Genomic DNA, 11,093 nt, shown 5'->3' with positions numbered 1-11,093 from the left:
AGCATCACCAATTGGTTCCCAAGTGCAACAGTGTCTGCAGCTCACCACTCCCCCAGGGGATAGGTCAAATGTGGATAAAAAATATCACAAAATATCTGAATTTCTGGAACTAACCAAGATCCAAAGCAAACTTAGAAACATCCTACAGTTCCTACAGCTACTCACTTGGGGGCAGTGAATGTGCTCTGACCACATGATTAAAAAGCAAGAAGAAGAAATCTTGCTATTTCCTCCTCTTCATTACCTGATTTTTTGTTAACATGTTCTGTATGTTCAAACCTTTTTGTGATTAAGTCTTAATCAGAGTCTTGTGGTCAGTATTTTTTTCCTGCATGCTCTGTCATCATTTATTCCTTCAGGGTTCCACTCTTTGTTTGGTCTATATATGGAACGCTGGTTTGCATTTGCACGTAAGTGGTCTGTACCAGGGTCCATTTACAGATGAACTGAGACCTTAGCTTGGAAGTAAACCACTTCCTGTTTGATCTGTGTCTGATTCCTGGAAAACTTTCTAATTTTCCTCATGAATTTGATGCCTGGAACTAGAGGGAATGCTCTTTTTGAACTGGGGTGTGTCTTGAAAGGCCACGTCGTCAAAGCTACATTTCCCCAGCAATTGGTAACATTTTATGATCCTTGTCCGATAGCAAGTTGAAAACACCATCCGCTGAACTGATGAAAACTCACTCTGCTTTGGCAGCATAAACTCCCATCGACAATAACACAAGGTTGCTGTTTTGCCACAATACAAATTTGAATCTCATGTTAAAGCTAATGTTATGTCTTTTGCTTCAAATGATTAAAGTTTCATGACTTTTCCAAAATGTTCTAGAAGTTGTCTTTTTTCACAAGTTTATCAGGGCTCTGAAATTTAATTTGAATCCCGCAATTTTTTCCAGCTTTTCATGACCATATAAACCTTGATATAAATAAGAACTCAAGATTAAAACTATTTTGTTATTCAAATCGTGTAGGATCAGGAGCAGGTGAAAACCAGCAGTATGAAAAAGCTCAGGTTTGTGACACAGCAACTGCCATGGGCGGAGTCAAAGTCTTCTTTCTCTGCTACAGTTCTGATGCATCCCCAAATAGATCCATTAACGTTTGTTTTCCTCATCTGAGCTGGAATCTGTCTCAAAACTGTATGAGTAGAAAGCTCCAGTATTGCTTGGGCTTGTGAGGAGCCATAAGGCAGCGGGAGAGAGTGTAAACAAAGGGCTGATGGGAATTTAGTGGAGGCTAACTTCCGTATTGTCCACAACTATGGCGTTTTTTGTTTTTTTTTTACGTCAAAACTCCACGCAGAAATAAGACATCTCCATGTATCAAACATTCCTCGCAGACAATTCAGACCAGCACCTGTGCGTGTTTAATTCTCCACAAGGAGAAATAGTCTGACTGTCTACTTCTGTGTGCATGAGCTGGGAATGATTTTACAAAAGAAAAAATATATATTTGGAGTGGGGCTTTCATATGTTTTTGACTGATTTGGTGTTATTTGCATTTTAGGGCCACCCCATGGTCCCCCCCACATATGGTGAAGTAAAAATGTTGTGTACGCCCCTGCCGGGTGGATGCTTAAGAAGAATGTCAACAATTAACACCGAGCTATGAAAGGAGCAGCAGAGAGCTGGCAGAATTTGGAGGGAATCTACGGCCACGTTCACGGGGGGGTGTGATCTGAGGTGAATGGAGGGGTGTGGGGAGGCCGGGGGAGGCCGGGGAGGCAGGAGGAGGCAGGAGGAGGAGGGCCAGCTGAGCCGCTGATGTTGCGACGTCACTCTGACTGACTGGGATCCAGACTCGAGGCTGAATCTGCAGCCAGCAGACGCAGAGGAGGAGAGGAAGAGGAGCAGAGCATTTGATCTCCGGTCCCTCCTGTGAGGGAGAACAAAAGAGCAGGAGGTGCAGGAGGTGCATGCTTCCAGACTCCAGCCCCGCATCGTCGCTGCGAATCAGCTGCTAGCTCGATGCTTCTTCGTTCAGCCTGCTAGCCTTTGTGGCCGGGCTCTCCATGCACCCACGGACCCCCTGATCAGACCCGGGCTGGGAGAAGCCTCCCGTCTTTGGCCTCGTCTCGGCTCCGAACCACCGCGCGCGGATTTCCAGAGAGGACCCCCGCCGTCCGTCCGCGCGCGCGCGCGCCCTCCCTCCACGTCTGCAGCCTCCCAGCTTTGACAGGACCAGGACGCCGATTGATGCCGAGGAGTCTCTCCAAATAGGCTCCAAATGTTGCGCACCGCGGCCAGCGTGTTGGCGGCAGGACTGCTGCTCCTCAGGTTCTTGCACAGTTTGGAAGTAGTCCCTCTGACGAGAGCCATCGATGGTAAGCAGAGATGATCAGTCTGATATGAAATCGATAAGTACAGCAGCCGTGGTGTGTGTGCGTGTGTGCGTCCTGACTCCGGCGTGCGCGCCAGGACCCTGGAGGAATGTTGATTGAGTGGAGCAACGTGGAGGAGATGAAACCCAAGCGAGACAATCAAACGGCTCTTTTGTGTCTCTGTTATTGTTGCTGTGTCACAGCTCACCCCCTGTACCTTTGCTTTCACTGACACCTCCAATTGGTGCAAAGGCCCAACTATCTGCCTAATATTGTTGATCCAGAGACGCACAGGCTCCTCCAAAGAGATTATTTCAAGTGAATTAGGCTCTCCAAGATCCAGATCCACTCCATCCCTCCTGCTTTCAGCTTGGTGTGGAGCAACAGGCGTGAGGCTGTTGCATGACTTAGTTTAGGGTGCCAGCAGTGGAGTTGTGATCTGCAGACAGATAAGCTCCCTCCCCAAGAACCTTATGAAGGTGAACTTCACAAAGTGGAACAACTTATGGAAACCATTAAGCTTCACACGCATTCCTGCGTTTGCAGAGAAGTGAAAGGGGGTGTTATCGGAGGAGATTTCAGTTGTAACAGTTAATATTTGATGTGCCAGAATACAATCCAGGATGGTTTTAGCTTTCTTTAAAGACCTAATGAAAATTGGGTTTTTGGTGTTTTTAAAATGTTCTTGTGGAATTTTTGCTGATGAAATTAAAATTAATTAAATTGGATACTGGTGTGACGTAGAATACAGCAAACCACAAGCTCCCTGCTGCACTCCATTCTGATGTAGACGAATAGATCCATAATTTTCCTCGTCTGAGTTGACATCTTTCAACTGTGATGGCTCCAATATTGCTCGCTGTTTTTATTGCACCAGTAATGTTAAGTTGGGGTTGTTAGGAGCTGTAAGCTAGCTGGAGAGTGTGTAAAAAAATGGATGATGGGAAATGGGGCTGGGCTCACTCCACGCCAACAGTTTTTTTTGGTTAAAAATGGCAAAATCTTACACTGTAAAAAGTGAACCATTGGATCAGGTAACAAAAGCTTTGTAATTTTTTTACATTTGAAAATATTTACTTTTATCAAATATTTTTTTTTGAGTTGATTAAGTCATCAATGCAGAATTTTAATTTGATGAAAACAACAAAAATTAAATGTAACAAATTACAGAACTTTTGTCAATTGATCCAACGGTTCCCTTTTTACAGCATAATTAAAAAGACGACTTAGAAAGCTTTGAAAACAGATTAAAAAAGTGATCAAAGCCGGTCTTTAAAATGTGGATTTGATTAGTTGGAATTGCTCAGACCACATTTGTTTTTAGGAGATGCGTCATCTCCTTTCATTTGGCAGTTTCATGCTATGAGATTCTTCGGGGTCAAAAGGCTCATAAAACCACCTTAAGCTTGCACTTGTTAGCACCACCAGTTGTTTTCCTGTGCCTCAGCTCAAAACAATGACTGAAAAACCAGGCTTTGAAACAAACAGTTTCTGCCTCAATTCACAGTTATTGCTTTGGTGAGATCCTCCTCACTCGGGGTTGTGTTGCTTTGATGATTCAGCTCTGTGCAGCGGAACGGTGGAGTTCACCAGCCCGCCGGGAGACAGACGTGGAAAATTGAGATATATTTATTGTTGATGGAGCTCGTCCGATCCACACTTGTGTTGAAAAAGAAGCTTCCTTTTTCATTTCTGGGTTTTGGAAATGTTTATATTGAATTTTGTTCTCATTTCTATAGACATTTTTACTTTGGTTTCAGTTGTGCAGATTTGTTTGTTTTTTGCATTTCTGTCCTGCTGGTCAGACAGTTTTAGTATATTTGACTGGAAGATACTAAAACAGTTTATCAACTAGATATATATAACATTACCAGCAATAATGCAAGTGTGAATGCTGTAAGCTGAATGTGGCTGCTGAAGATGCTAGAGTAAAGAGCTAAAAATGCTAAAACTGATAGCTAAACATGCTCAAGCTGATAGCTTGCCAAAATATTAGCTAAATTAGCCAAAAAACAGAAAAAATGTCTAATTTTGCAGAAATTATGAACTCCAAATTTGCCCAAAGAACCTAAAAACATCAAATTTTGACAAAACAAGCTAGCATAAGGCTAAAATACTAGCTTAACTCCAAATTAGGCTAGAAAACTGGAAAAATTTCTAAATCAGCCCAAAACAGCTAGCATGATGCTAAATTAAAAGTTAAATTCCAAATTCCTCTGAAAACTGAGTAGTTGTTGAACATTTTAATGTTTGAGTGGTTAATCTAGCTGAAAGTATGTCGAAATTCATGAGCTTCAAAGTGGACAACGTTTTTGAAGAATTTCAATTCCTTATTCATTTCCTATGGGGCATATTTTGGTCAATATTTCACAAACTATAAAGTTTATGAATACCAAAAATTCAAGCAGTAATGTCCTGAAGGAGCTGAAGGCTTTGATAGAAAGATTACTGAAATTGCTGAAAGTGTGATTAAGTTTTTACGAGCCAAAATCGTACGGAAAGGAGCAGGAGAATCCCTATGGTTTTAGATTTTCAGGGCGCTCTGGGGCTTGGTTCAAATTTTGACCAGTTTCCATCGATGCTTTCTTCCGTTTTCTAGCCCCGTTTTCCTTTGTGTTGAAGGCAGTATAAAGTCATTGGGGTTCCAACTGCTCTTAAAGTTTAATTGGGTCTAAACAGTTCTCTGTTCCCCTGAAGAGACCTCCACGAACAGTCTCTGCTTGTTTCCAGAGTCCTGCTAATTGGGCACCAAGAGTAAAAGCCCTAATGAAATAATTCACATCACTTCACTCCATGAAAGTAATGTCATTGCAAATATAAAAAAGAAAAAGATAAGTTGCTCTTAACAAATGTTACAGTTTCTCCCTGAAGCTTTTGGGCTGAAGTTCCTTCAAATTGAAGATGTTTGTCAGGAGTTGAGATTGAGATCTCGAGTTAATTAAACATCAAGCATCTTCTGGCTTTTTAATGATCTCACCAGCCTGAACACTTCAACCAATGTGCTGCAGCGTTTGGTGGAAGTGTTTGGCTGTTTGGTGGGGTGACGCTGACGTAACAGTGGTGTTAGCCCACATCTGAGAGGGAACGGAAAGCACGGAGAACGTTTCTGCTCCTTTGGTCGGTGGTTAAATACTTCTCGTAGCTCAGTTGTATAACTGAGCAATTTGACTGCTTGGAGGCGAAGTGAAACTCGGTTACAAAAACAAGTTCATTGATAGTTTATGTGGCTGGAGGAAGTCCTGTGGTGGTTTTCCCCTTGGCGTGTAGATGCGGATAATTTTCATGAAATATTGGTGTCTGTGAGGTTAAGTATTAATGCTCACTTTAAAACACATAAATGCTCACTTCGGTCTTTTAATTTCCCCAAAGAAGGTTGGGTATTTTTAGATGACCATTATGAATCACTCCCTAATTTGTGTCTTAAATCACTTTGCTTATTATAGATTAGTTTACCTGAAAAACCAAACAGGATTCTTTTGTTTCTTTTTTTTTTTCCATAGTGACCCATTAGGAATCTCCTATTCCCTCTAGAAATCTATATAATTCTTATATGTATGGAGCTAAAATAGTCTCACCTGATTTGTGTGTACATAATTCTTGATCTGTAACACATGCATACATGTCACGAATAACTGTGTATACCTGGAATTGTGTATTAATATGTAAAAAAAAATACAAAAATACCCCCCCACAATTTACACCCACACCGCTTGAAGCTTACTACTCTTACAAATCTTTAAAAAGTATGCACTGCCTTGAGGGTTTGGTGACTTCTGGTAGACTTAAAAAAGTGTTGAGTCTTTTAAAAATGCATATTTAGACTTTTAAAATGTATTTATTAGTTATCATGGCATATCTGTTTAAGAAAGTGGATAAAAGGTCAAGTCTACAAGATATTCACAATCTAAGTTCAAAGTGGCTGATAAGAAATCTCTGACGACCCAGCATTCTGACGGCATTTAAATGCATCATTTACACATGAAACTTAAGCCTCATTTCCACTGAGTGGTACGGTACTGTATAACTGGAATTTTAATGTTACTTAAAAGAAGATTGTGGGCAAAATGGAAAAACTAAAAAAAAAACGAATGCTTACGAACATTGGAAACGTTAGATTAACCCTTTAACAGCAGAGCTTTTTTAAAATAACTGTAATTGTTTAACTGTTAACTCGATCAATGAAATTCCAGCAGATTCTGACGCCACTTTTATTCTTCAGAATCCATTAGCAGAGTTTTACAATGGAAATGCTCAAAATACCGGACCGCTCAGTGGAAGCGAGGCTTTAGAGACGTGAAAAGAGTATAAATGTGGTTTTCTGTTTGTGTATCGGGATTAGTGCATACTTTTTAAAGATTTGCATTTGTACTTAGCTTTAATTAGAATAATTATTTTGTACACACAAAGTATCCAAAGATACTCACAGACAAACTACAAATCAAGAATTACGCGCACACAAATCAGATGAGACTATTTTGGCTCCATATACATGCAACCTTCCAGTGATTCTGGATTTTTCCTTGAAATAATTCCAGTTTCCTGCATGTAAAAGTAATATTCAATGTAATCATATTTGTTATTTCATAGATGAGGTAGACATGGCACAACTTTAGACAATTTTTAAGTCAAAATGCATAACCCCTAACACAACACTATAGAAATGAAGAGGATAGGAAAGGATTTTAACAGGTTTTGCAACCACAGGAGTCGAGTGCCCTGCAACCATCCAGTCGACCGTGGAGTCGTCTGTAGACCATTCTAGAGCTCAGTGTGAGGCCGTCTGTCCAACAGCTAAAGCCGGACTGAAATCAGGTCATGCCGCGTTAACACTGTTCCTAAGCAAACTTACAAAAGAGGGGATGAAAACAAGCAGGCAAACACCACAAACAAGTGCACACTGACATGCTTTTAATCAAGGCGTTGCGTCAGTTCAGTCCAAGGCCAACCCAAAACCAGATGAAATCCTGCGGTGGAAACGTAACGTTTGCATAAACAAACTCTCGCATAGCAACTTTATTAAAGCAACGTTTTGAAAGAAAGGGGGTCAAAAATGGAACATTTAAACAACATTTTTATCTCAATTTAGAAATAAACTTTTTTAATTGCATCTTTATTCTGCAAACTTGCTTAAGTGATTATTATCAATTAATACTAACAAATATTATCTGCTGTAATCATTCATTAAAGTTTTGCAACTTATTCCGTCACTTCACCTAAGTGGCAAACTTTAATCAACATATTGTCAAATTATTTTTCTGAGCATGTAATCAGAGGCTTTTGCAGACCGTGCTTTGCAAAAATATGAATCTCTTTAATTAATTTATTTTTTTTTTGTAGAAACTATATGCATCAAGTCACAGAGTGGTGGTTGTCTGCAGCCAAACTTGTCAAACAGCCTTGTGACCCACTTAATACTTGTGACCCACTGATTGAGATACATTATCTAGATGGGGCTATTTAAAGATTGAGGATGGTACACAGCCTTGGGAGGCCCTCTGAAGGAATATGAACTCAAACTTGATTAAAATTAACTCACGATTTCAGAATTTTCAGCTGTGCTTAAGTCAGTTTGGAAGTTTGGAAGGAAAGAAAAACTCATGGACTTAACCAGGCCTGGAAAAAGGTAAAGTTGCAAAGTGCAAACGCATATATATGAGTTTTATCTCATGGTTGTTTTGCTCTCCTGGGATAAAATGTAAGAAACTCTTTCTGAGTGATAACTAAAGGATTTAATTTGAATCATTTACCACTATGGGATTGTTTGAATGTAGACTGTAACCAAATTCTGCATGGAGAGATGAAAAGTCGATTTATCTGAGAGAACTAGAAAACTTAAGTAATTATTTTTTGTAAGTGCCTCAATGTTATTAGTAAAGGTTTCACCTTTTTCTTAGTCTAAATTACTTAGTAAAATGTTTTTATTTTTGCAGGGACATCATAGATACAAATACTGACATTGAAATAATGTGTTGTACCAAGTTATAGTAAAACCCCTAGTCCCTAAACTGATTAAATAAAGCAAAAGTAAGACATACAATAATATATTTTGTGAATTTACAATTTTAAGTTTGTTTTAAAGCATATAAAAAAATACACCTTTGAAAATAAAGCCAAACTTCATTTTGTTAATAAAGATATCTAATTCTTAATCAAACAAATCAGGTTTTAGCTGAAAAAAATAGATGATTAATACTTAATTAAAGGGCCTATTTCATGCAGAATCAACTTTTTTTTTAGTTTTTAAGTGTATTATAATGCCAATTTCTAAAAAAAAACCCAACTCCAAAGCAGTATTTTGATCCATTCAGGCATCTTTGAGCTCTCCTCTAAAACCTGCTTCTGAGCACCAGCCCCTCCCAATATACAAAAACGAGCAGGTTTTCACATTGTGACATCACAAAGTGGGGAACAGCCCCTTCAAAGAAGAGTCTGAGCTGCCAGATCTGCCTCCAGGTTAACACAAACACTCACTTTCCTCATGGAGCTAGCGGTGAATGCATAATGTTTTCATTTTATGCACAAAATGCTCATCCATCTTTGTAAAAGTTTGAATGTTTTTTGTTTTCGTGGGTGAATCAGAGACCGGCTCTAGGTTGACATCATGAAATAGGCACACACTAGGAGTGAAAGGTGGATCATCATAGATTGAGGTGTCTTACTTCTGGGTAGGAAAAGAGTTCAAGAAAATAACTCATATTTAATTAAAAAAAATTCTTTAGTGTTCCAAAGACAATATATTAGTATATGGATATAGTTTATTGTGAAGGGCTTAACAACTGGCTTTAGGTCCATTAAATCACAATTAATCATCAATTGATTTCAACTGTTAAATTGTTGAAGATCCACAATGATGAAAATTGTGTTTTTTTGAGCTTTTACATGTTCTAGTAGCATTATTCTGAAGATGGAGGACATATATTAAGAAAATTAAGCTTAAAATTGCATTTCTGAGTATTTTTCATTCAAATTGTTGTAAATCGGGAGCAGATGATATATGCCATTTGAAAAAGTTTGTGGTGTAGGTGCTACAATCAGACTTGCAGGTATTATACTTCCATGTACACATTCATTTTTCTTGTCTGAGTTAGTATCTGGCTCCAAACATGGTTGCACCAGTAATGTTATGTTGGAGTTGTTAGGGGCTGTAAGCTAGTGGAGAGAGCATGTAAACAGATGGATTATGGGAAATTGGAGTGGGTGTACTCTGTCCCAGCAGTTCCACCCACAGCTTGGAGGCCAATTTCTAATGAACTACTGTCACTCTGCAGAAACTATGTCCTAGAAAACCACACAGACTTCTACATTTTGGCTGCAAACCCATCCATCCATCCATTTTCTTAACCGCTTCATCCCGTTCGGGGTCGCGGGGGGTGCCGGAGCCTATCCCGGCCACTGATGGGCGAAGGCGGGGTACACCCTGGACAGGTCGCCAGTCTGTCACAGGGCCTCAATCACACACCCATTCACTCTCACATTCACACCTAGGGGCAATTTAGAGTCACCAATGAACCTATGAAGCATGTTTTTGGACGGTGGGAGGAAGCCGGAGTCCCCGGTGAAAACCCACGCATGCACGGGGAGAACATGCAAACTCCACACAGAAAGGTCCCAGCCGGGAGTCGAACCGGGGCCTTCTCGCTGTGAGGCGAGAGCGCTAACCACTCGCGCCACCGTGCAGCCCTTGGCTGCAAACCACTTTTGAAAATAGATTTAAAAAAAATCAGAGTGGAATTTTAATCAAAATCTTGTCAATTTAGCTCTTTGGCCATGATACACAGTTCTGAAGAATATTTATAAACTAGTTAAAACGCTCTGGTCCCACTCTATGTTTTATTTGCCAGGCTTTCACCGTGATCACCACATCAATTTACTTTTTAAGTCACCTTTTAGCTTTAAAAGTCCATATTCAGTCTGTTTTTCACGTCTCTCCAACTCAGGGTGAAAACATGTTGGACTTCTGCTTAAATCCTCGTGCTGCTCTAAAATTGGTACAGCTTATCAGCAGCATGTTGCAGGCTGGTAGCGGGCCACAAAAGCTTTAGAAAACAGCAAAACTTCAGCAGTTAGACTGACCCCAATTTAGCTGCTGGTCGGAGAAGTGAAACAATGACCCGAGTAACAGTGCAAAGCTCCTGAGGGACTGAGGAGATCAGCAGAGTCAGGTGATAACACTGTGTTGGTTGAACACTAAAATTGACCATGCAACTAATCATGTGACATTCTGTTTAATAAAAGTGTTGCGAAGTGCAAGCAGCTTTAGATCTGAACTCCAAAACACTTATGGTGATTGTGTTCTTTAGTCAGGCCAAAGGAATAAACATGTTTTTTTGTAAGTGAATCTCTATATCCTTTTATTGGTAAATAAATTAGCCTGAAAGGCGTAGAGGTCCCCAAGTAGCAGCAGTAAGTTTTTAGAGGTTAAATGATCATTAATATCAAATATTAGTGCTGCATAAATGTGGATGTATGAGAGGATTTTTCCTTTCATATTAGAGGTTCTCATGTTTAATGACTTGGCACTATGCAGGCTTAAAGTCACACTCCAACTATATTTTATTCTGCTATAAAATAATTCCCAACGGTCTTTTAATAATGTTTATGCAGTTTTCAGCCTATATCAAAAAGTCTGTGTTGTTTTTTAAGACATATTTTTTACAGAACAGCAGGTGGTCATTTTCCATCCGCACTGTGTTTACACTCTCCTGTTAGCTTATAGCACCTCACTAGTCCAAGCTAACATTAGCATAGCAAGAAAATGGCTAGCAGTATC

The 11,093-nt window shown here is 39.8% G+C and overlaps 1 protein-coding gene across 3 annotated transcripts in view; it reads left to right on the top strand.

The window, feature by feature from the left end:
• Positions 1-1,623: 1,623 nt before the first annotated feature.
• LOC112145296 (low-density lipoprotein receptor-related protein 1) overlaps positions 1,624-11,093 on the top strand; it is a 137,746-nt gene continuing 128,276 nt past the window's right edge. The window contains exon 1 of one of the 3 annotated variants that reach the window (XM_036211862.1): positions 1,624-2,326. In XM_036211862.1, coding sequence (XP_036067755.1) covers positions 2,230-2,326 — 97 coding nt within the window. In that variant the 5' untranslated portion in view covers positions 1,624-2,229. The remainder of the gene's footprint in view (positions 2,327-11,093) is intronic. The other 2 variants (XM_024270442.2, XM_024270443.2) reach the window with 2 other exon arrangements.

The sequence above is a fragment of the Oryzias melastigma genome, linkage group LG5 (genome assembly GCF_002922805.2).
Source record: "Oryzias melastigma strain HK-1 linkage group LG5, ASM292280v2, whole genome shotgun sequence".
NCBI classification, from domain to species: domain Eukaryota; kingdom Metazoa; phylum Chordata; class Actinopteri; order Beloniformes; family Adrianichthyidae; genus Oryzias; species Oryzias melastigma.
This window is presented reverse-complemented; position numbering and strand designations above follow the sequence as displayed.